Genomic DNA, 26,057 nt, shown 5'->3' with positions numbered 1-26,057 from the left:
TTCGGGCTTTAAAGGGTCAAAGGCGGAACTACTCCGGCCCACCTTAAAATCTGACGTCACCACGAAGCTCCGCCCCTGTGAGGTGAACGGAAGTAGATGGAAACAGGCAGGCCAGAACAACTGTGGCAGCGGAAAGACGTCCGTCCGTGCGGAGCCAAATACCAAAATATCTGAGTGTAGTGTTTGTTGTTCAGTTAGCAGTTCCGGATGGTGTAGAAGTAGAAGACAGGTCAACATGGTGGCTAACTGGGAACATGTCTCGATGACGCTGAAACTACGGGTGTCACTTTTCGCCTTTCTTTTCCTTTTTGTCGTCTCTCTTGGCGACGACAGACTGCTCGGCACAAGAAGCGCCCGAGCCTCTACGGAGGAAGCGGTAGAAACTTACGACATATACTACAATTATAATGAACTAACAAAACGTTTACAGTCGTTAGCCCAGAAATACCCTCACATAGCTAACCTGTCGACTGTAGGGCAGTCCGTGGAGGGCAGGCAGCTGTGGGTGATGCGGATCACCAGGGACCCCGACAGGAAGTCACTGGGGAAACCTAAATTTAAATACGTTGGGAACATGCACGGCGACGAAACCGTATCCAGACAGGTGCTGGTTTACCTAGTGGAGTACCTGCTAACCAAATACGGGGAGGAAGAGCGCATCACTGAACTGGTGAACAGCACGGATATTTACATCATGCCCAGCATGAATCCCGACGGCTTTGAGAAGTCCACAGAGGGGGACTGCAGTGGTGATCACGGCGGTCGAAATAACGCCAAAAATAAGGACCTAAACAGAAGCTTTCCTGACCAGTTCGACAAAGCCACCGTGGATCCAGCTAATATCCCCGAGGTGATGGCAGTGATGAGATGGATCCAGGAGAAAAAGTCAGTATTTTTGGCGTTATTTGTTTTAAACACGCAGATACCAGATGTTTTTGTCCAGCTATTTGAGGTTTTGACTCGTGTGGCTTTGATACTTTAGCTAATCTGTTTCCAGTTATTCTCTAGCTAGTTGTGGAGATCAAAGAGCAACTCCATCATTGACAAGGAAGTGCAAGGTTCACAGAGTAAAAGTTGTCACACTAGCTTCACAGCTCTTTGCAAAGGGGGGATGCACCTCAGGTCATCCTACATTATAGGCATTTCTCTCTCATCATCACTTTTTTATACAGAAAGGTTCACAGTTTCATCCTAATTTAATGTACATGTCCATATGTTGAGCCTTTCTAGCGTTAAAGCTGGGGTTGGTTAAAGTCCTTATTCTTTATAGTTGTTCATGATATTCAGCCAAGAATAATTTGATGTGTCAGCAGTCAAACATGATCAAGTCAATTGTTCATAACTCAGGCTGACAGTCTTTTTAGTGTTAGATTCTTTCTTTACTTCATGGCAAGTATAGACATGAATGTTATGGTAACAAAGAGTTTGGAGCACTGTGAATTTTATGCTTTAAAGCTAGTGATATAAATCTGTCTTTATCTCCTTAGATTTGTGCTGTCAGGGAACCTGCATGGTGGCACTGTGGTTGCCAGTTACCCTTTTGATGACTCAGCCTCCCACGATCAAGAAGGTCACTACAGCCCGTCGGCGGACGATGGTCTGTTTCGCCACCTGGCCCTGGTATATTCTCAGAACCACCCTGTAATGAAGACCGGTAAGCCTCACTGTCCTGATACGCCAGAAGAAACATTTAAAGATGGCATTACTAATGGAGCGGCGTGGTACGACGTGCCAGGTAAGACAGCCAAGTTTCTTTGCTCTTATTGATCTGTGCGGGGCAGAACGCCCTCAATAATCTATCAGGGTAAATGAGGTTATCTCACTGGATTCAGCTGAATAAACTGAGCTTCGTTAATCATATAATATTTGTTTCTGCTAGAACTAAACGTATGATGTCCTTGTTTGTTTTTGGACAAGGACATAACAGTCCAAACTGAGACACTTTGTGTGTGTGAAGGCATGGAGATCAGTGGAACCGGTGTGTTGTTTCTTTGAATGAAAGCTGATTGTTGTGTAAGATGGTTATTTAGTCATTGTTCTGGAAAGTCTACTTTGCCAAGCAGGTGAGTGTGGTTGCAAGCTGAATGTTTTCTGTTACAGCTGCATTGTTTGCATTGTATGTAGGCTGCAAGCTGTTTGAAGGGTCTGGCTTAGAGATTATTTCAGTTTTCTTCACACATGCACTGCAGGCAAGCAATCTTCTAGAGATGTGAAGGATAGTGCAGATATAGAGTATCCAGGCAGCACCATCACTTAAAACAGATAAACAAACTATTTATGTTGTGAAGTTTAAAGATTTTTTTTAAAGATTTTTCCATGATAGATTGCATGCAAAATATCTGCATTTGCATCAGAGAAAACATTATGCCACATTCCAGAAATGGCACGTAGTAAACCTTCTTTAAGGCTCTTTATTTCTTCATTAAATATAAGCTTGGTTAAAACAGAGCCGTTATAATAGCGGGACATGGCATTCCAAAATCCATGCAACAATTCATGCAAAGATGGCGGTTGAAAAATAATTTTCAGTGGGGGGGTAAGCTTTTTTTTTTCTTTTTTTTTTCTTTGTTCTTCTTCCTTTTTTTTTTGTCCCATTGATCATTGAGTTTAAAATTAATTTAGATAAAACTTCACAATAACTGCCTCCAAAAGTTCCCACAGTTGTTTCCTGATTTCTAGTAGTAAGACGTCTTTGTAAAACACATAACGCAGTGTTCATCTAGGGTTCATTTATTTCGCTGCCTTGTTTAACACATGATAGCCAGTTCACAGCCTCTTTAATACATGTACATATAACAGAATAGAGGTCTTATGCTTAGTGCTTTGAAACACAAAGAGCTTAAGTGCTTACAGTGCTTCGGGATTTTGACCCTACTCCAAAACCAGAAGTGCACTGCTCATCGTGTTTGTGTCTGCCAAAGCCTGTAATTATGCAACATTTTAGAGCTGGAGGCCTCTTATGGCTCTGTGGGCTGACTCTTTTCAGTTGTCAATACACTGCATGTATCAGTTTCTTACATGAACCAAACTAAAAGCAGTTTGTTTTGTTTCCTTGACTTCAGTGTAATTTAGGCTGAAAACAAGCTCTTCTCTGAACCTGAGGGCCAGAAACTCAGTCAGCATGCTCCTCTCAACCTTTGTTTTGTTGGCTTGTCTGAGGGGTTGGGAGTTGGTGATGTGTCTGGAGCGTCGGGTTACCAAACTGCTCTTCCTCTGTATTGCGCTGTAGTAGATGTCAGGTTAGCGGTGGATTTGCCTCAACCAGATTAACTGCTTTGATTAAACTCAAGCTTTGTGTAACTAGCGTGTCGTTTACTCTTTTTACTTGGGTGGCTGTAGGTAGAGCCAGGTCATCTACTAATCAGAAGGTTATGTTTATAAAAGTGTCTGTTAGCCAGCTATTTGAGCAAAAATACTTAAGTGTCATCTGACTGAATGCACCTGTATTTTCCCAGCTGATTTTATAGTCTATGCAGTGAAACTCTGAATATAAAGATGGGTTAAAAGTAAGCACTATTTGTTCTTGTTTCAGTTTGTCATTAAATGGAACAATATTTGTTTACCACTTAGAGAAAAGAAAACACTAAATCATCACCTTAAAGGCTTAAATAGCAGGCAGTATATCCTCGTACTTATCAGAAGCACAGTGAAAGAAAAATTAATGTTCAGGTTAAATATTATGGATCCTTGACTGAAACATCCACTATTTACTCTGTGGAGGTTCACATTGTTAGTATGAGACACTTATTGAACCTCTTAGCAGCGATAGTATTCATATCTCACTGATGAAGGTGGTGCCAAGAACAACCTTTGAATTGACAATGGGTTCATCTGTCTGCCATGCCACAGTGGATGAAATGTCACGACTAAAACCGGACTAATGGCAGATGATGGAAGCAGTCAGGCCATTGTGTGATGTAATTAGTCATCCAGGCAAAGCTCCAGGAATCAGGTACAAGGGATTTGTTGTTTGGGAGTCAGAGCTTGAAATAATAATTGTGCATAACATGTAATCATGACCTATAATCGTTTGACACGGTCTATTGTTCGCGTGCTCTTACTTTTGAACTGTGTTTTGTTCATGTAACCAGATCTGGTGTTATTGATGATGTGCGTTGCTGTCTCCAGGGTCTTATCTGTTTGAAATATTTTTGGCTCATTTAGTTGCTGTCTGTGCTGAAAGAAACGCGTCGCTGCATAGACACTTACAAGAGAACAAGGTCCTGAATCTAATTTTACTGCATGAAAATACCGCTCCACAGCCACGATTATCTGACTGCTCTGCCAGTGTCTGAGTTCACTCACGCCTCTTATAACCACACTTTTAAAAAACCCAGTCACCTGACATTTATACTCTATGCCCTGGGTTGCTATCTTAAATGTTTGACTCAGCTTCTTAAATCAGCACTCTGAGTTCAGGGTGTGTCACTGGATCCGGTACAGACAGGGCATGTAAGGTTGGGGCTGCTCTAGGCCTTTTTGTGTGTTTATCCAACTCCTGCATATGCAGGATGTTTGCTTTAAGTGATTTGCCTGGAAGACAGCGAGACTTGGCTAACATCTTATGACCAAAGACAAGCTTCTTATTTTTGTCATGTTGTTGTAGGCAGTTAGATTTAGACATAGTTGAAACAGGGGAATGCCACTTACTGCAATTATTCTACTTTAACAGGTGAGAGATTTTAAGACCTGTTTGCTGCTTGGTTGACAATGCCCCTACTCTCTCTGTTGTGAACACAGTGATTAAAGCGTTACCCTGCCACGTCTAAATACACCACCCATATTCCAAATAAGCCCAGAGGCCATGCTTCCTATTAAAGAGTCAAATCTGGCTGGTAGCTTTAAAAGTCACAGTTTCAGATAGTTTACTTGTTTAGCTGCAGCAAGAAGGAAGCTTTGTATTAAAGACTAGCTTTGGAGTCTTTGGAATTCTTTATTTAGACTGTTGAACCCCCTTTACAAAATAAACTTTGGTGTTTATGCAATGTAGACACACAAATGATGACTATATTTTGACCCTCATCTTGTGCAATGACTGTGTATTAGAAAGGGAATCTTTCAGTGGTTGGTACGAACATAAGGTTATAGAGCCGTAAAAATGCATTTGTGTTGGTATAGGAAGAGTTCATCACTTTGCTTGTAATGTCCCTTTTCAGCTTCCATTGAGTGAACTGGCAGACACTCTGAGTTTCGGGCAGCCAAACAGCTGTCGCTTCACGAGGGATGACTCAGAATAACTTGTATTTTTCCGAGGCTGCTCTCTGAGTTGAGTGTACCATATCACCATCTGTCTTTAGGGTGGAAGAGATTCATTGAGATTTTCATTACTGTGTTTTTTTTATAACATAGTAAAGCAAATAATACAACAGGCAAGCAGACCAGGTTTATAAAATGGTCAGCAGTATGGCTATTTGGAAGATACTCAGTGGGTTATACAAGCAATCATAAAATTGTACAAATAATAGTAGTTCTATTAGTATTTTTAAGAAAATGATTGCAAGTAGTGTAGACTAAAGTGGTGGTGAGTATTGTGACAAGGTAGGGGCTTTCCATACGCTTTTTTTTTTTTTTTTTTTTGTGTTCATTTTCCTTCTCAGATTTACTTGCATGTGGCTTTGTTGTGCATCACAAATTTTGTGTGCCAGCATTTTCTGTTGTCTTGTGGTTTGCATCTTCCTCACTGAGGCTGGTGTAAGCTGGTTTATATAAATTTTGACAGACCCCCTGGCTCAACTGTGTAGGATGAGGGCAGAGGGGGAAAAAGAGAAACGAAGCCCATATAGAAACAATGAAATGTGTAACAACAAACCAACAACTCTGGGCACTTGGTAGGGCAAGCAGCCGCACATCATTGGCATACAGGATTGGGGGCAGAAGTGTCTGTTGCATTTGGTTCCCGGGGCCACCAAGCCAGGAGTCATGGAAACCTTGCAGCCAGGAAGCATCTGACTGCCTGCTCATGTTCCACAGGGATGAACAGCCTGCCCTTCTGTGTGTGTTTCTGTTTGCATTACTGGACTGCAAGGTGCCTTGCAAACCCCAGATGTCAGGGCTTGTTGCCACACTAACTCCCTCTGTAAACTTTGGCACTGAGGGGGACAAAGACAGACCTGAACTTTTACAGACAGATCTTCTTGTATAATAAACAGTTCTGGCACTGCTGGATTACCGTTCAGGGCAGCATAGTATGTAGAATATGTAATTTTTGCATCATTTGCATGCATCTTTTTAAATGTGACTTTAATATCGATTTAGCTGTTTCTAACTTGTGCTTTTATGTACATGTTTTTTATGTTCTTTTTCTTTTATCCAGGAGGGATGCAGGACTACAACTACATTCATGGAAACTGTCTGGAAATCACCATGGAGCTGAGCTGTTGCAAATACCCTTTTGCTTCTGAGCTCCAAAGGGAATGGGATCTAAACAAGGAATCCCTGCTAGCCTACATAGAACAGGTACATAAGAAATAAATTGTCCATAAGATGTGTGTCTTTTGTTTGTTTATATAAAAGAATAATAGCACAATCAACATCTCTGTCATGCAGTTTCTCCACTTAAGCCAAGTGTAAGGTTCTTTAACTTTTGTTGAAAATCATAATGGTCATTTAAGAAAATGCATACAATAAAAAAAAAAATGTGGAAAAAAATTAGCCTAAAGCCACAAAGATGGTATTTTCAGTGAATTAAAAAAATCACGTTATTACAAGTGTTTTATAGATTAATACCAACTGTAGTCAAACCAGTGATTTTATAACCACTGAGGGTTTCTTTGCACTCATATTACTGCTGTCTTCCAGGTGCACATCGGTGTTCGTGGCTATGTGAAAGATGCAGTTAGTGGTGCTGTCCCTAGCAATGTCAGCATTGTGGTAGCAGGCGTTCGCCACAACCTGACGACGGGGGAATATGGGGACTACTACCGCCTTCTGTTACCAGGAACATACAACATAACAGCTGTGGCTCCAGGGTGAGTGCACATAACAGGTTTTTTACAAACAGAGGTTATTCATTAGTGGAAACACTTAATGCTGGGCCAGATCTCTAGTTTCAGTTCAGTGACCAGTGACGGCCCAGAGGTTGCAGATTGCTCCCTGCTGATTGCTACCAAGGGTTTTTTTTTTTGATAGAGTTTAGACTCGTTTGTTGGGTTAGACCAGTGGCTCCCAAACTTTTTTGCTAGGGCCGCCTTTGTTTTACAAGAAAAATGTCCCCCGCGTGCGCACGCACGCGCACAAACACATCCTCCAACCATACACACCCATATTTTGCTCCATTGCAGTTTATTTCACACCTCAAACATTTAGTAAACAATTAAGCAAATACAAGTAAACTGCAATAAATTACAGGTAGTAATAAAATAAACTACTAACTCTGTTACGCTACGTCCACACCTACATGGGTATTTTTGAAAACGCAGCTGTTTCTATGCGTTTGGAGCTTTCGTCCACATGTAAACGGCGTTTCGAATCACTGAAAATGGAGATTTTTTTTAAACTCCTTTTTTGCGTTAATGTGTGGACGAGGAATACATGATTTAGACAGGGGAAACAAATCGTGGCAGGATCAGCCTGATGTTATTTGTGTCCCACTGTAACTTTACTGTATAAAGAGCTAACATCTCCAAAATGACAGGAGTAGTTAATCATTATGAGAAGTGTTTGTGAACTAAAAATCAAGAATGTGGGATACTGTTTGTCCGTGATTTGAAGAGCCCAGCGCTGCTCCTGACGCAGGGAAAAGCAATTCTGCAGGGGAGACCTACCTCGGCACTTGTGCAGGTGAAACCAAAGGGCAGATATGCTTCACCATATTTTCTAGTCTTTGGCTTAGAATGAAATTGGTTTGGAAACATATTCAGCGATGCTTCATCCCCTGCTTTGCGGTTGTGTGGGCGCCCCCTGCTAGCAGTGTCCAAGCGGTTTTTTGGGGGGGGTTTTCTCCCCCTTTTCATACCGCGCCCCCCCCCTGCAATGGCTCTGCGCCCCCCACACTTTGGGAAGGTCTGGGTTAGACAAACCTTGATTTTGCTTAATGTATTTTTCCGCACTATAAGGCGCACTTAAAATCCTTTAGTTTTCTTAAAAATCGACAGTGTGCCTTATAAGCCGGTGTGCCTTATATATGAATTCTGGTTGTGCCTACTGACCTCGAACTGATTTTTAAATTTTACAAGGCGCTCAAAAATCAGTCAAATGTTTTACTGCGACTTTGGTAAGCTACGAAGCCGCACTGTTTGATGGATTGTCTGAGCATTACGGCTGCCATAGTCAGGAGCCTCGCGGAGTAATCTGGGTCGTCCGCTTCAGGTCCCAAAGTCAAACGAACACTGCGGCATCACTGAGAGCTAAAAACTGTCCAAATTCATTCATCTGCAATAAAATGATCAGTGTTGCTGCTTTACCAGGTGTAACAATTAAGTTTACCATCCAGGCATCCATGAAAACAGAATTTATAAAATTTAACAGAGTTGGAAGTTTGAAGCAGCAATTTAGCTCGCTAGTTTCCACCTACACATGATATAGCATGTTCTGACTGAAAGATTTCTGAAAAAAGTAAAATGTACAGGCCTGCTATCACTTCCAACATAAATGAAGACGGAAAACTAAACAGCAGTGACATTTGTAGGGTTACTGAAGTTGGGTTAGCTGATATATCATGATGTGCTACGTGATCGCTAGCAAAGCTATGTTAGCATAAAATAAACAGTGAAGCTGGAGGCCGAATGCCGTTGCTTGTTTCGCTTAATGCGCCTTATAATCTGGTGCGCCTTATGAATGAAAACAGACCAGTTTATCAACAGTGCACCGTATGGGCCGAAAAATACGGTATATATAAGAGTAATGCAAGTTAGACTAATGTGAAGTTAAAAGCCCGCAAAACAAAACGATTTCTTAATCTCGGGCTAACTAACACCCAGTATTGTGTAGTAAGTTGCGTGTGTCTTTTTCTGTTGCCTCAGGTCAACTTTTATTCACTAAAACAGAGGCATCTACCGACCATACCCTATATGGACAAAAGTATTTTTGAATTCAGCTTTTTTAATGAGTTAGTCTAAGGAGTTGACTGAATGATAGTGTGCTATCTAGACAGAATTTGTTCATCTGTTTTAAATCCACCCTGTGTATATGATGCTGGTAGCTGCAAACCCCACTGAAACCCTACCCCTATGCCTTTAGTGTACCTGCCTGGAAATGTAACTACACCTCGATGAAGCTCACAGCTATTGTGATTGGCTTATTGCTCTTGAATAGTCTTATGCATTTCTAGCTGCTATTTTGCTGCAGTTTTTTGAGAGAATTACATCACTTCAATATAAGGAAAGTTAATCATATCCTCAATATAAGGGCTCATATGAGGCAAAAACAATCTGGTACCGCATATAAAAGCTCAGACGTGACTACAGGATAACATGTAAAACATCACGCAAAAGTATGAATACTGGTAGTGGTTTTGGTCACTTACACAGGTTATGTTGTACGTTCTAAAAAACAGCTTCTAAGCCAGCCACAATTGGATACAACTGTTGCAACAAACCAGTTAGTGAAATTTATAGTCTCTTGAATAATTAAAGTGGTATTATTACAAGACTTTAGGGATAAAAAGTTACAGAATAGGGTCACTGAGTGATTGAATCGTAAAATTAAGTCTCCAACCTTCTGTTAACTTCCTGCGTCATTAACATCAGCACAAAACTGTGTGCCAGGAACTTGCATGCGTTTCTATTGCCAAGGAGGCCGTGTAGGTGTAACATGTAGGCGGGCCAGAACTTTTGTCCCGATAGTGTGTATCTTAAACATTCTTAAACATAACATTTTACGGTCTCTAATATTTTCCTGTGATTGTCTTTAATACAAGAACAAATACTAAATATAATCTATGTTTACACACGTTGCCTGCATAGCAAGCTACATGACTCCTAAAAAACATACCTGACGTACATAATTGGATCGAAACTTGGTTAAAAGAAATGGTTTTCTTATGGTACACTCAGTGGAAAGTTGTGTTGTATAACCGATTAAATCTCTTCAACATGTGCTTCTTTCACTGTACAGGTACATATCAGTGACAGTCAGCAGTGTCGAGGTCTCTGAGGGCAAGGCAAAAGAGCTTAACTTTACCTTGACACCTGTGGTCAGTGAGGCAGCAGGTAGCAGCACCACTGTGGCTACAACCTCAGTGCAGTCCATCAGCCATCCAGAAAATTCCACTACCAGCTCTTCTGGTTCCACCCAGACTCCGGTGGTTACTTCTGTTTCTCCAACTTCACACCAACTGGCCAACCAGCCACAGGAATTCCGTCATCACAACTATGCAGACATGGAGCTGTTTCTACGGAAGTACAGCAGCGAGTTTCCTTCTATTACCCATCTTTACTCTATTGGACAGTCTGTAGAAAAGCGTGAGCTGTATGTGATGGTCATCTCAGACAACCCTGTCACTCATGAGCATGGTATGTGATGATATTTGATTTAATGTTTAATTTTTTTATACCAGTAAATCTTGAAAAACATCAAATGCAAACCAGAGAGCATCATTCTGTCTGTTACACTCTCCCAGGTGAGCCAGAATTTAAATATGTGGCCAACATGCACGGCAATGAAGTGGTGGGTCGCGAGTTAATGCTCAACCTCATAGAGTACCTGTGTCGTAACTATGGTACTGACCCAGAGGTCACCGAGTTGGTCAACAACACCCGCATTCACATCATGCCTTCGATGAATCCCGATGGCTACGAGGTAGCTGAGGAAGGTAAGTAAAAGGGGCATGTGCATATTCTGTAGAGCTCTTTACAGGCTTTACTTATGGCTTTTGGATACGTAAGGTGTAACCTTACAGGCCTTAAACAGTAATTTGACTAAGCGTTCCTTGAGTCTGTGGCAACGATTAAATTACTGCCTTTGCTAATGAAACTGCATTACAAACTGACCACACCACATTGGTGTATACTTGATATCTTTAGTGGTCACAAAGAAAGAAGCAATTGACCCTGGAGAGAGACATATGAGGAGTAGCTGTTCTTCTCGGCAGAATTATATTATCTCCTTCCATGCTATGCCGTCTGTGTTAAAATAGCTTTCATTTCCCTTTGTGAGCACGTAAGTGTCCACAAAAGGAAGTGTATGAAGTCATACATAAGTGTCTGACTTAAGGGAAAGTTTGACAGGGCATATCCTGTGTTTGCTAACAGCTACTGTTGTTTGCCTATGTAAGGGAGTGTTGTGGAGGAGGAGCCGAGGATGTGCATATGCTGTGGTTATGGATGCATGTAGATGGCTGCTCACCGGTGTTTGTTTCCTGACAGGTGATACAAATGGCTACAAAGGGCGTAACAACACCAACAATTTTGACCTGAACCGCAACTTTCCCGATCAGTTCGCCAACATCACAGAACCCAGACAGCCAGAGACTAAAGCTGCGATGAAATGGCTGAAGAGCATCCCTTTCGTCCTGTCAGCCAACCTCCACGGAGGCACGTACTGTACAGTGGTGTTTCAGTGTCGCGGCCAGCTTTTGAATGTGGTGATCTGCTAAGTGTTGTTAAAATTTGTAAATATTTTCTATATTTTATGGTTATGATAATTAGTGTTTTTAGTAACAAAAAATAATTTTATGTTCACAGACTACATTTTCTTTCCTACCCACACATTCAGATATTATTATTTGTGTGTATGTGTGTGTTTTACGCTGTATTATTTTTGTTGTGCAATTCAGGGTCCTTGGTGGTCAACTACCCCTTTGATGATGACAAAGATGGGAATAGTTACTACAGCAAGTCGCCTGATGACGAGGTCTTTCAGCAGGTCTCTAGAGCCTACTCACAGGTAACTGGACACCGTTGCTGTGGGAGCTGTTTGAGCCTGAATCTTATGGTTTCAACTTTTAGTACTAATGGAAGCTCATTGAAATCTGTGGAATGACTGTTTGAAAACTTGACAACAACAGTGACCATTGTTTGGTTTTACTTGTATGCAGGAAAATCCTCTGATGCACAAAGGACACCCTTGTGAGGACCTGTACCCTAATGACTATTTTAAGGATGGCATAACCAATGGTGCCCAGTGGTATAGTGTTCCTGGTATGCTTACACCTTTCATTAATTTTGGCATACTCCATGTTTTTAAAAATTCACGCAACCCTTTTATATAAGAGGTTAGCCTTAATTAAGATCTACTTGAATTCTTCCTGGCAAAGAAAGAAAGGAAAGAAAGAAAGGCATTAATGATGCCTTCACAGATATACCCCATGTTATGTGCACTTCTGCTGCTATACTGTCACGTATGCCGCCCTTAAGATGTGCGCTGATACCAAGCTGGGTGGTCTTTCTCCTTCTTAGCCTGGGGTACTCAGCTTTCAGTTTTTACAGAGAAGATTTCAGTTTTTTGTTGGTAAGACCTGAGGGATAGTTTTCTACTTTGCCCTCAGTATGTCTTTAGTAACCGAGTGGTCAGCTATTTGCATGAGAGAGTGTTGGCACTGCATCAGTAGTAGTTAAACTATGTTTTCTGGCAAGAAGGCAGGGAAAAAAGTGTTCCTGAGACAACGCAGTGCAGCCTAAAGGCACTATGGTGACTTGTAGTTCTAAAGTAGGTTTTGGGCTCTTCACCGGAATAAAAGAAAATGTGATTTTTATTCTATCAATGTGTAAATTGTATATTTTTAATGTAGAAAAGAATTCCCTAATTTTTATATTTTTCACAATAACTTTTTTTAAATAATTTTTTTATGTTCTGTTATGAAATTGTCAGATTATTTACCCACACAGTTTCTTGATATGACTCTAAAAAGGAGTGCATGTTTTTTCCAGGTGGCATGCAAGACTGGAACTACATACACACAAACTGTTTCGAGGTGACAATTGAGCTGAGTTGTGTCAAATATCCTCTGGCCAAGGACCTCCCAAAATACTGGGATCAAAACCGGCGATCCTTGCTTCAGTTTATACACCAGGTAGTAAACATAGATCTCAACATTATCCTGAACCTTCAGCGTAGTTTTGCATTCACTCATGTTTTTGTGGGCATTTGCGTCTTTAGGTTCACACTGGGGTGAAGGGCACAGTTTCAGATATGTGGGATGGTAGGAGAATTCCCAATGCCACCATTAGTGTCGAGAAGATAAACCACAAGATTACTACAGCTCAGACTGGAGATTACTGGAGATTGCTGGTCCCTGGGACTTACGCTATCACTGCCTCTGCTCATGGGTAACAGCTTTATTCAGAAGGAAAACATAGTAGCCACATGAAATCTAGTTTCAGTATGTTTTTGTCTTATTGCGACCTTTATTTCTGTTATTCTGTTATGTTGTCTAGTTATAAGCCTGTGACGATCTACGCCACAGTCTCGAAGGATCGAGTGGAGGTGGTGGACTTCAGGCTGACATCTGTGCGGTCAGAGGGTAACCGTCATTCTTCCAGTGGCCCCCGACCCACACAGAACCCATCTGAGAAGGAGTTTCAGAGCTTAATCAAGGAGCTCTCTGTAGGCCAGGGTTTAGATGAGTTGGTGAAAAACACAGCCACCGAGAGCAACTTCCGCTACCGACCCTCCAAAGAGATGTCGGCTTTCTTGAGAGGCCTCACGCTTAACTTTCCCCACATTACATATTTACACAGGTAAGAAGATTTTATTTTCCCCTAAACTGTGAGTCTGAACCAGTCTTTATTTTACTGCAGTGACCTATATTGTTTCTTTTTTTTTCTTTTCTATGTCCAGCCTGGGCCAGAGTGTGGAGTATAGGACCATATGGGCTTTGGAAATCTCTAACAAACCAGGAGAATCTGAACCGTCCAAGCCAAATATTCGCTTTGTAGCAGGGATCCATGGTAATGCCCCAGTGGGGACAGAGCTGCTGCTGGAGTTTGCTGCCTTCTTGTCTATCAACTATGGCAAAAACCCAGCCATCACCAAGGTGTGCCTTAAGACCTTTTTATTATTATAACAACAGCATTTTTATCAGCTCGTTTTGGCTTTAAGGGAGCCAAAGCTTGATTTATTTCTCAATGAACATTTAGTACCTGTGAATATATGACTGTAATTGTTCCTTATCCTTCTCCAGCTGATCAACGAGACTCGCATATTCATTGTTCCTTCTGTAAACCCTGACGGACGAGAACGGGCTGTTGAGAAGCAGTGCAAATCTACCCAGGGCTCGAACAACGCTCATGGCAAGGACCTGGACACAGACTTCTTTGGTCAGTTGTCTTGATTTCTGCATGTGTGAAGCTGAAATGAAAAACAGATTTAAAAGATCAGCTCTTCAAGTCAAGATTTCTTTTGAATGTAAAAAAAGAAATGGTTGACGTTTACATGTACCATTTACAAAAGAAAAAAGAAAAAAAAGATTGTCTGTCTGTCTGTCTGTCTGTCCTCTTTAACAGGCAACGCATCACAGCGTTTGGTGGATCCCCAACCTGAGACCAGAGCGATGATGAACTTCATTCAAAGCCACCGCTTCACTCTGTCTGTAGCCCTTGATGGAGGCGCCCTTGTTGCCACTTATCCTTATGACAAGCCTGTCCAGACTGGTAATACCACTATGACAAGAAACAAAAAGTATATTGTGTATAAAAATCTGAGAACACCAGGATAGCTCTTTGCTGATGCTGCATGAGTGCAACGTGACACTGGGCACCACTTTTTCACACATATGAGATTCAGGAAACATTAAAATAAAATTGTTTGAGTTTGGAGAAAGCGACATGTGAATGAGGCAAACTTCCCTTGTGGGCCTTTTCAGAAACCCAACAACGCTTGCTGTAGCTCATCTGTGGGCAAGATTTACTAAACAGGGAAAAATAGCATGTGACCCAATATCCAAATAGCGCTCATAGGTGTTGTTAGTTTTATGGGTGATTTACAAAAGATGCACTGTTTTCCAAACACGGGGGTGGTCAGTGCCTTTCAGTATCGGTCACAAAAAAACAAGCACGGCAGTGTATGTGGGCCTATGTATAGGTTGAATGCTGACTGGTTGAAAACTAGGCTGGAAAAATGAAAGTGGTCAAGACACCTTGGAGACTAAGATATCAAAGTTTAAAAAAAATACAGAAGGTGAAGCACAGATTGTTGCTGCAGTGGACACTTTTCATTGTTTTATCACTCTGTTTCACTTCAGCTCTTTGTTATCTCGTAACTTTGCTCCTCTCTGTCGCTGGCAGGACCAGCAAGCGCACAAGTGAGAGCAGCCCACAGACCAGTTGTTTGTGACACTGCCCCCTGGTGATAGTAAACATGTAACTGATGGTCTGTAGAGCTGATGGCAGAACCATGTTTTCCCCATTGCAGGCAGATAAATAAATCATTAGAAAACAGTTTCCTTAAAATCGCTGGTTTCACTGTTTAATTATTGAATCAGTTATTTTGTTTTTCAGTTGACAATGAAGGCACCTTGAAGTATTTGGCAACTGTCTATGCCAGCAATCACCCCAAAATGCACCTTGGGAACACTGAATGTTCAAATAATGGGCAGAGTAAGTCATACGACTGCTACATATTTTTGTCATGTCGGTCATGCAAATAAGTGGTTAATGGCCAAGTTTTGCTTTACTCATTAGGCAACATCCCAGATGGAGTTATGAGAGCAGCGGAGAGACAAAGTCATCTGGGAAGCATGAAGGTAAGTGTGTGTCTGTGCTGTCATTTTCTGTAATTAAGTTGGCATCCATCATGTCATTGTGTACAATCTAAAAACAAAAGGCACTACTTCATATTTAATTGGAAATGGAGTCAAGAGTGTTTGTTTTGAAAACTTCCTTGACAATTCTGAGAATCTTGAAGTTCTTTTGGAGTTATTGATCAAGTGAAAATGAGAAGTAAAGCATAGGAAATGCATCAGCTTATGTCCACATCTCCTTTCCAGGACTTCAATATGGACTTTGGTCATTGTCCAGAAATCACAGTGTACACTGGCTGCTGTCTGTTTCCTCCCGCTGAGCAGCTGGCCACACTCTGGACTGAGAACAAGAAGTCTCTGCTAAGCATGTTGGTAGAGGTATGATGCATGATTTTATTAGGCAACTGCAGCGACATTGACATTTATTTATTTTACAAGTTATGGCTGCTGTAATACATAGTTTGTATTTTAATGAACTGTCATACAGCCACGCATTTCTCTTTGTTTCTGCTCCTTCCAGATCCATAAAGGTGTGCGAGGCATAGTGAGAGACAAGAGTGGAAAACCAATTGTTGGGGCGATCGTTATACTGAACGGAGGAGTGAGACTGTTTACTGTGGAAGGTGGCTACTTCCATGCCCTGCTAGCTCCTGGCACTCACAATATTGAAGCAGTTGCTGAAGGCTACCAACGCCAGCGTCAGAAGGTACTGTCTTCAACAGAATGTACTCGCTCGCAGGAAGAATAATATAATAGTTTACTGCTGTACACACAGACGCACACACGGTAATTATTTGTTGTTCAGAGGTTTATCATGAGGAGCTTCATTTAAAACATTTGAAGCTTTTAGTCAAAAACATTAGAAATATGATTATTACAATCATCCCACGCAAGGGTTGCAGATGAACAAAATGAAGCAACATAAAGACATAAATAAGAATAACTCTACTACAGGTCTCATTTATGGTCTATATCTATGCAAGGTGTGGGACGTAGTAGACAAAATCTCTCCATCACCTCCACCTTTCCTTTTGGATGCTCTGCCATTTGAAGCATGGGGTAGGCCAGCTCTCTAAACAGATTTTCCTTGATGGTGTGTCCAAGATCCAGACTGTAGGCTGCGAGCTTCCCGCATGGCTTAAAGAGCAAGGGATCCACCACTGAGTGATAAATCTGCTGGTAGTCTCGCACTGTGAAACCGTGGATCATGAGCTCGTCACTGGAGTTTCCCTCTTCAGTAGTGACAACTCTGTTGCTCCGTGGCAGGTCTAAAAGATCTGGAAGAGCGGCGGCATTCCTTATATATCTGTCATCCAAGGGTTTTTTGTGGTCCGTTTCTTTTTGCTCCCACACAAGGTGCAAATCATAAGCTGGAGCCAGCAAATATTTTCTCTCCTTAATCGTCTCGCCATATTTCTTAGGACACCGAATACTCTGCCTTAGACCATAGGGACGCATCTCATACCTCTGCAAAGAAGAGTGGTGTCAGTTTTGGTTGTGCCCCTTCAGGTTCTTTTGTGTGTTTATCATATATATTGCAACAAAAATATACGGTTACTGGGGGGGGGGAAGAAACCATTAAGGTACTTACTCCTTGGTGTATTTTCAGTCAACATCCCTAAAAAAGGTCTGAAAATGTGGTTTTAATCCTTAATTCCTAACTAAGTACAGCTTTCCCATTTTTCTTTACACTGGATCGTGAAATCGCTTCTTTGCTGCTGAAAACAATCAAGCAGGTTGCAAAAAGTAAGTCCTGAGATTCTTGTAATTTACCTCTGGGGTGAGTAAATTGAGATTTTTAGCACTTTTTCAGACATCAGACACAACCTGCACCAGATTATACAAAGCAGGCGCACCTGCGAGTAGCTCTTGCTGATTAGATAGTTAACAAGCCCAACTTCCAAGGAGCTTCAGCAGAGTGCTTAAACACTTTACCTCTCTGACAAAACAGCTCGATGTTTTCTTTTTGTTGCAAGTTTTAAGTCCTTTAATAAAAGCACCAAAAAAAAAACCCTAATGAAACTTTGAGGTCCAAATGCTTCAAATATCTTTTGAGTTGTTTGTGAAATCCTGGAAATCTGTTTGAAGAGCCTTGATTGACATGACCATCGACTTTTTTAAGAAGCCTCTGATGACTACAGGAGAGAAGTGATTCTTATGTTTGACAACTTTCTGCTATCTAACTTTTAAATATTTCTTCTATCTTTTAGGTCGTGGTATCTTCCTTTGAAGCTGCTACTTCCATCATCATAGAGTTTGACATGGACAACAACATCTTTGGCCTTCCCAGAGAGTTTGTTGTAGCCAGTGCAGGTAAGCGTGTCTTATAATGCAGCTTTTTGTCACCTGCTGAGAGCTGACGTCGCATGAATTATGCTCCTTGTTCATGAACAAGATAGATTTTCAGTAGATTATGTATTTCAAATTAAGTCTTAATGGTGGTAAAATCCACTGGCAGTTACTGTAGATCTCAGCTCTTTTGAGAAAGAGTGTAACTTTATTAAATTAAGAACAAAGTATACATAATGCCAAGTCATGCATGCATATGCTGTTCCTCCCCACAGCCGCCACCATGACAGCACTGGTGGTGACAGCGTGCATCATCTGGTGCGTGTGTGCCGCTAAGTCTAATCGCCAAAAAGATGGCTTCCACCGTTTGCGCCAACACAGAGACGATTATGACGACGAGGTCCGGCTCACCTCTATGGGCTCCAAAAAGTCCCTGCTTGCCCACGAGTTTCAGGACGAAAGCGAAAGCGACGAGGAGACGTTGTATGCCAACAAAATCTGAGGAACACAGCAAAAGTTTTTGTTTGCTCAGTGTTTTATTTGAAGCTCAGCCCCCTCCTCGCTGTCTCCCAAAGATCAAACACCTGACCCACGAGGACCACCATGAACTTGACCTCCATCTCTTTTTATGGCCAGTATGAAAGGGATGGAGACTATTTCTGTTACACCAGTATATTCTGAGGACCCTCTCCCTGCCATCCTGTCAGTGTCTGGACTGCAGGGGCTGCTTTTCTTCTTTTTCCTTGCAGATTTCTCTGATCAACTTGTTCAACATATGGAGCAAGGAAGAAATTAACAAAAGGAGGGTGGAGAAAGTGGTTCACTCCACCTTTGTCGTCATCCAGCCCTTACAGCAGCTTGCTTCTTTGTTTTGTTTTGTGTTTTTTGTTGTTGTTGTTGTTGTTGTTGTTATCCGAGCCAACCAAGTATCCTCTAAGACGACCACACATCCTGCCCAGCTGAGACATCAAGCCGAAATGTCCAAATAACTTTAGATAAAAGTGCGTTATTTTTCCTTGTTTCTCTTCACTAATGTCTGTGAGCACCATGTATTTATTTTTATAACTGCTTTGAATTAGAAAGTAGGTTATTTCTCTGTGTCCAAGCCTTTGGGAGACTGAATCCAGTTCTGTGCCTTGGCTTCCATAAAGTTTACAGTCTCAGTCAGGCTGTAATGTGTGGCTGAAAGTAACATACTGGAAATATAATACCATAATACTGGAATTTGATCCATCTTATACTCAGGTGGAGTGAAAGAGAAACTTTTTTTTTTTCTTGCCTCCTTTTTCTGCCACCCCCTCCCTTCCAAAGATGAGTGGAACCATCAGGGAGAATGTTACAAGGCTTGAATGAAATGTTTACCAGAAAGTGGAGTGTGGACTTGATATATGTACGGTGGGGGGTGATGTGGGTTGGAGGGACTTGCACAAATTGGAAAGAATCACACTTAATTTTTGGCCACAAAAAACAATGAATCTTTAAATCTGTAATCATAAAAAGAATGTATTTTTATTTCCTTTTTGTTTTAACAATACGTTTGTTTGCAAGATAATTTCTGTATATGGAAACTTACTACTTTTGTGACCATCACCTTTTGATCACAGATCACTATGTGTAATCTTTATGATTTGAGTTTTTATCTGAATATATTTGGCCTTTTTTGCCTTTTTTGTACTAAATATTTTGATCACAGAATGAAAACCAGGTTTAGACCATTCATGACTGTCTAAAACACCCATACCACACCATATAAAGGTTTTATAATCTTATATCTTTCCTGACTTATTTTAAATTGCAGTGATTGAGATAATTATGAGTTTGAAGTTTTTTGTGTTGGTAGTCCATCAGAGACCCTTTTGTCACTGTGTGAGGAACAGGGACAGCTGGGACAGGCTCCAGTCCCCAGCAGCACCATTTCAAATCACTGCGCTGGATCCTTGATCTGTTAAGTATCTCCTGGGTTGGAAATTCATGCTGTGATTTCTTTACATGGCAGTAGTTTGAAGCAATACAGGTGTGTTCTCTGAAGAATGTGCCCTGATTTTCAGTTTGAGAAGAGATTTCTTGACATCTGTGTAGGGAGACACTTTTGTACATTATTTTTCTTAAACTGTGTGTGTGTGAGAGAGAGTGGCAGCTTTGAAGTTAAGTGCGTGCCACAGTCGGGCAGTTTTGTGTGAACATTTTATATGAACTGGAATCAACTGTAAATAATGTTGGTAATTGTAAAAGGGGCAGCATCTCATGTTAACCATGAAACTACATGCAACAAAACATTTAAAATCCTCTTTGTGATGTGCACAAAAACTCACAGAACACAATCAAATAAAACTTCTCACAACACGTTGCTTTTGTGTTTACTTGTATGATAAAGAAATGAGAGTAACTTAATCGTGAGGCAGTTTTTTGTTTTGTTTTTGTTTTTTTTGCTTGCACTAAATTAGTAGGAAACTGGGGATTTTTCACTTGTCAAATTCCCTTGTTGAGGAAAACTGAGCCAAAAAGGAATGAGGGAATTTATTTCCCAGATACCTGCACGTGGTGGTAGCTTGTACCGATGGAACGCATCGGCGGGGGGTTACTGGGCTTAAGCCTGGGTAATTTTTTCAGAACCCCTTTTGGAGTATAATTTGTTTCATAGTTAGATACCTGACTGACAACTGTATAAAACAAAAGCTACAGACAGTATTTGTTAGCACGGTGGTTAGCACTGTTGCTGCACAGCAAAAAGGTTCTGAATTCAATTCCACCATCAGGCAGGGCCTTTCTGTATGGAGTTTGCATGTTCTCCCTGTGTTTGTGTGGGTCCTCCCTGGGTACTCTGGCTTCCTCCCACAGTCCAAAGACATACAGTTAGTGGGGATAGGTTAATTGATTAATCTAAATTGCCCATAGGTGTGAATGTGAGAGCGAATGGTTGTCTGTGTCTCTATGTGTTAGCCCTTCGCCAGACTGGCAACCTGTCTAGGGTGTACTATTGACTCCAAATCTCCCGACCACTATGTCGATCTGAGACAGCGAGACCAAGACCAAAGTCCGTCGAGACCAAGACTGGTCTCAAGACATCCAACTCTACCAGTTACTAAAGCAAATCATTCGTACTGTACAAATAATGTAAATATGACTGTGTATCACAAAAGATTGATATCAAACTGATCACTTGACCCATATTATGTTACTTGCTCCTCGAGTGAAACAACAAATTGCGAAGTGAAAAGCCGAACAACAATGCCATTTTTTTTTTTTAGAAAGTCTTAGCTTACATGTGTGTTTATTTGATATTTTCAGTTGTTACCCTCCACGGCTTAATAAAGCACTCTAAATTGGTTTCAGTTATGTACTGTACTGTCAGTCTGCCCCAGGGCAGCTGTGGCTACAACTGTAGCTTGCCTCCACCAGTGTGTGAATGTGTGTGTGAATGGGTGGATGACTGGGCGTGTAAAGCGCTTTGGGGTGCCTAGGGGTGCCTAGTAAAAGCACTATACAAATACAGGCCATTTACCATTTACTGATGAACTTAACATTTACCTGAGTTTTTTCTTTGAAAGAAGCCCCTTATTTCTATTGTTATTTTATATATTATGCTTGTATGTTGTTCAGTATATCTGTATGCAAAACAAGACGAATTTCAATACACAGCAGTATATTCACAGTTGAAACCAGATATTTACATACACTTTAGGGAAAAAACAAGAAGATTTTTTTTTACTGTTAAACATCAATTTAGAGTAAACGTTTTTGTTTTAGATAAATAAATATTGAAATATCTTTTGAATGAGTTAAATATCAGAATAAAGAGAGCGAGAGCTATTTTTTCATCACTTTTATCAAATGTAGGAGTACATATACACTAAGTTTATTGTTAATTAAGAAGAAAACTGCAGACGATTCCATTCTGAGCTGAAGAAGCTTCTGATAGGTTAGTAGAGTCCATGTGAGTAAATTGGTGGCACACCTGTGGATGCGTATAAGGCAAAACACAGAGCCTGTTTCTTTGACATGGGAAAATCAAGAGATGTCAACCAAAACACCAGGAAAAGAATTGTGGACCTGCATAAGTGTGGCTCAATTTTGAATACAATTTGGTGCCATTTGCTATTAAGGAATACAGACAATTTCTCTCTTTACTCTTAAAGTTAACAAATATGTTTTTTATATTTATCCATCTAAAAAAATAAACATTTAGTCTGATTTGATGTTACAATTAAAAGGTATTTGTGTTTTTATCTGAAGAGTATGTAAATATCTGGTTTCAACTGTATATTTGATGATGTTGGTGTTTGGCTTGATTGTCAGCACACAGAGAGAGAGAGAGAGGACAGAACAGAGATGGAACAAGAGCAGGTGAGACATGTTAGTCACATGGTTGTTTACCAAAAGTATCACCGTATCATAGGTACTCATGTATCTCGTACATAGTGTATCTTTTTAGGTTTGTTATTTTTCAAATTCTATATTTATTAAGTTATGCAGGCTTGTTTGCACAACAAGGCTAAATAATTATATAAACTTCTCAATCTAAATAGTGTTCTTTGGTAGAATTAAAAAATAAGTGTAGTGCAGGTCTATGATGATTTTCAGTGTTTTGATTCTGGTTCTGTTTTGGTTACGTCCTAAAGTAGTCCTGATTTTGAACTGTTGTAGTCCTGTTTTAATTCCCGATCAGTTCTGGATCTGGTTGAGTTGGGGTTTAGTCCTCGTGTCTTGATTTTGTTCTGCCTTGCTGCTTGATTAGCAAACTAGTTTAAGGTGTCCTGCATATGTGATTTGTTTTTCCCATATGAAGTCATTCTTTTTTGAACAAAACTCAAAACACAGCCAAATAAATCTTTCAGTCATTTCTAACACCCCCCCATCCCACATGCATACTACCTTTTAGGGCTAAGCCCCGGGTGTATAAAATGTCTGATTCCGCCTCTGCTTGAAAATAACTTAAAAGTTTATTTTGTGACCCAGAAAGAGTAATATTTAAGAGTTTTTAGCCGCGCTCCTCCGCCATTGCCACGTTTGAGTTTTGGACAAGCACACCAACCACAGAAGCAGCAGCAGTGATGAGAGCAGGGGAGATGCAGCGGATTGACCCGAAACTTATGCAGAGTTCATTCCCGCCACAATAAAGGGATTTCCGGAAGTGGGGTCAGATGTTTCCTTGGTTACACAGGCCTAATGTAGAGTAGATTTTTTTTGAAAACTTTATACAATCAGGCAATCTGAGAACAAAGCATGATGTATAGACCAACAAAGTCATGCTACATGTAATTAGCAACCACTTTATTAGGTACATCTGTTCCACTATTCATTGCAGTAATCCACAAATCTAATCATCCTTTTGCAGCAACTCAAAGCACTTAGACATGCAAACATCCTCAAGACAGCCTGCTGAAACCAAACCGAGGAAGAATGATGAATAAATGTGGCATTGCTGTTGTTGTCAGATGGCCTGGTGTGAATATTTCATAGGAGTGGGTTAAAAAAAAAAGATTTTCCAGTTCAAATCGATTATAGCTTAAATAATGCGATATTGATTCATTAAATCCTGAATCGATTTTTGAATAAATATGTATTTTGTAAGAATCGCCAGAATCTCAGGTTAAAGCTAACAACCACCAAACAGCTAAAACAGCAAATGAGAGCAGGCAAACAGATTCGACACAAACATGTAAACACAAAGTGCGGCCCCAACACATCAAAATCTGTGAGTTGTCGGCTTTCTCGCCCAACATGCCGCTGTGGCTGAAAGCCAACATCTCACAGATTCTGAAGCTGCAGGTTTTGTCACTCTTCAACCAAAACTGACTGAACAAGCAGCAAAAGAAGATCAAAACTACATTTCACATTTAATAAATACCATCATGAATTCCCTCTTACTTTCGCTGTTTTGCTTCCACCACAATAAAAATCGCACTTCCTGCACAACCCTCTCTCTATCTGTGTACTTCAAGAACAGTTTTCCATTCAAATCTCTGTTTTGTGCATGATTCACTTGGTTATGCTTTTCTTCTCTGAGCACTCAAGGTGCTTTATACAACTAATTCATTCACTCAATCTCACCCATTCACACAAGCACTTTTCCCAAGCTGTTAGTGCATTTATGAATGCACCAATGTAATGTAATGTAAAAGGTTTATATCTTGCCCAAGGATATTTGGCATGTAGACTAGCGGAAAGCCATGAATCGAACCACCAACCTTCCAATCAGTAGATGACCTGCTCTACCTGCCTGAGCTACAGCCAGGTGTGCCACAAGGGTCCTGTTTGGGACCTTTATTGTTGTTGTTGTAATTGCTTTCTCTTCAGCACCTTCTGAGCACTCTTAAGGACATTTCTTATCACTACTATACAGATGATATTCAGTTGCATATCTCCTTTAAGCCCCAAGATGTTTCCAAACTACAAATTTTGCATAGGCGCATAGACTCCATTAGAGGTTGGATGGCTGATAACTTTCTTCAACTTAATGAGGAGAAAACCAAAGTCCTTCTTTGTGCTTCCGATAAATTTGTGCCCAAGGTTATGGAAAATGTAGGTCCTCTTGCTACATTTGCCAAATCCTCTACTAGGGATCTTGGAGTAAACTTTGACTCAGCTCTGACTTTGGACGCTCATGTTAAATCTCTGGTTTGCTCCTGTTATTATATTTTAAGAAACATTGCAAAGCTGAATCCATTGTGTCATGCTCAGAACTCGAAATTGTCATACACGCATTTCCTTCATCTCGTTTGGACTACTGTAATTCTTTGTTCACTTGTTTATGTAATGCCTCCTGGGAACGTCTGCAGGGTGTTCAGAATGCTGCTGCAAGGCTTCTGACCTTGTCTTCCAAGTACTCTCATGTCACACACCTGTTGATCCAGCTGCACTGGCTCCCCAGTACGCTTTAAGAATATGACTTTAACATTAAGGGCTCTGGATGAACAGGCACTGACATATATCAGAGATCTTTAATATCCATACATCGCCAGCAGGTCCCTGAGATCATGTGATCAGGGCTTGCTGGTTGTCCATTATATGAGGCTGAAAACAAAAGGTGACAGAGCTTTTGAAACTGTGGCCCCCAGAGTCTGGAACTCTCTCCCTTTGAGCTTGGGATCTACGGACTCACTGATCTCTTTTAAAAAAACAGCTAAAAACTCATCTTTTAAAACTTGCTTGTGGTTAATTGTGGTTTTTATGTTTTAGTTTCTCAGTAAAGCACGTTGTGGTTTTTATGTTGAAAAGTGCTACACAAATAAAATGTTACTTAGTGAAATAAGTACAAACTATGTATAATGTTAGTTTTTCTGAAAATCCTAAAAACAATTATTAACAAAATAAACTAAAAATAGACATTATTGAATGTTATAGTTTTAAAATTGGATAACAACTGACTTGAACATAATATAAATGTGTTTTCACTATGGGGACGGTGGATCCATTGATAGCTTTAGTAATCTGAAACTTAATTATATTTTGATTTTTTTTATTTTCCATTTGATTCTCTGATGTGTATCTGTTTCTACCTGTGTTGATGTTAGCATGACTAAAGCTAGCCAAGAAACAGTAAATATATGAAGCAAGGCAGAAAGATATACACCTCAAATGAACAAAATCATAAGAATATAACACAGGCACTGCAAATGCAACAAAAATATGATGACATCAAATGTTGTGCTACTTGAAATCTACATGAAACAATGACACATCTATTTCTTCCAATTTTTTATTTATTTTCCCCCCAATTGTACAAACTACTCTTTGTTTGGCCTTAGTGTCCCAGAATTCATATTTATACACAACTAAATATGACTGGCGAATATGTTTTAAATGAAGTATTCCTAACTTGATGACGAACCATCCATTTACATAATTGCTGAGTCCTAAATTTGATACCACTGAACTTATCAGCGGTTGTTTTAACAAAGCCCCAAAGTCCCCTATGAGCAAGCACTTGGCAATGGCGGGGAGGAAAAACTCCCTTTTAACAGGAAGAAACCTCAAACAGAACAAGGCTCAGAAAGGGGTGGCCATCTGTCGCGACCGAGTGGGGTTCAAATGGTCACTGAAAATGTAGTTTTGTATAAATATGATGTTGAGGGCAAAACCTAACAAGATCCTGGCTCTCTCGGTTCCTCTGCAGAGGGATTCCCTAAGAAGGTGGGCATAGCAGGGTCAC

The 26,057-nt window shown here is 40.6% G+C and overlaps 1 protein-coding gene across 1 annotated transcript; it reads left to right on the top strand.

Moving 5' to 3' along the window:
• The first annotated feature begins 15 nt into the window (after positions 1-15).
• Positions 16-20,248, top strand: cpda (carboxypeptidase D, a). Its single transcript, XM_005720779.1, has 21 exons — positions 16-885; positions 1,488-1,735; positions 6,314-6,456; positions 6,799-6,968; positions 10,054-10,451; positions 10,559-10,750; positions 11,304-11,471; positions 11,714-11,823; positions 11,975-12,077; positions 12,807-12,949; positions 13,036-13,205; positions 13,314-13,616; positions 13,717-13,912; positions 14,060-14,195; positions 14,382-14,528; positions 15,375-15,473; positions 15,558-15,619; positions 15,863-15,994; positions 16,137-16,322; positions 17,827-17,929; positions 18,181-20,248. Exons 1-21 carry the CDS (start codon positions 236-238, stop codon positions 18,405-18,407), a joined length of 4,086 nt encoding a protein of 1,361 aa, XP_005720836.1. The 5' UTR covers positions 16-235; the 3' UTR covers positions 18,408-20,248.
• The last annotated feature ends 5,809 nt before the right edge of the window (positions 20,249-26,057 follow it).

This window comes from Pundamilia nyererei, unplaced genomic scaffold (genome assembly GCF_000239375.1).
Source record: "Pundamilia nyererei isolate P.nyererei 1_Seehausen unplaced genomic scaffold, PunNye1.0 scaffold00003, whole genome shotgun sequence".
Lineage (NCBI taxonomy): Eukaryota > Metazoa > Chordata > Actinopteri > Cichliformes > Cichlidae > Pundamilia > Pundamilia nyererei.
The sequence above is the reverse complement of the archived record's forward strand: the minus strand, read 5'-3'. Positions and strand labels throughout refer to the sequence as shown.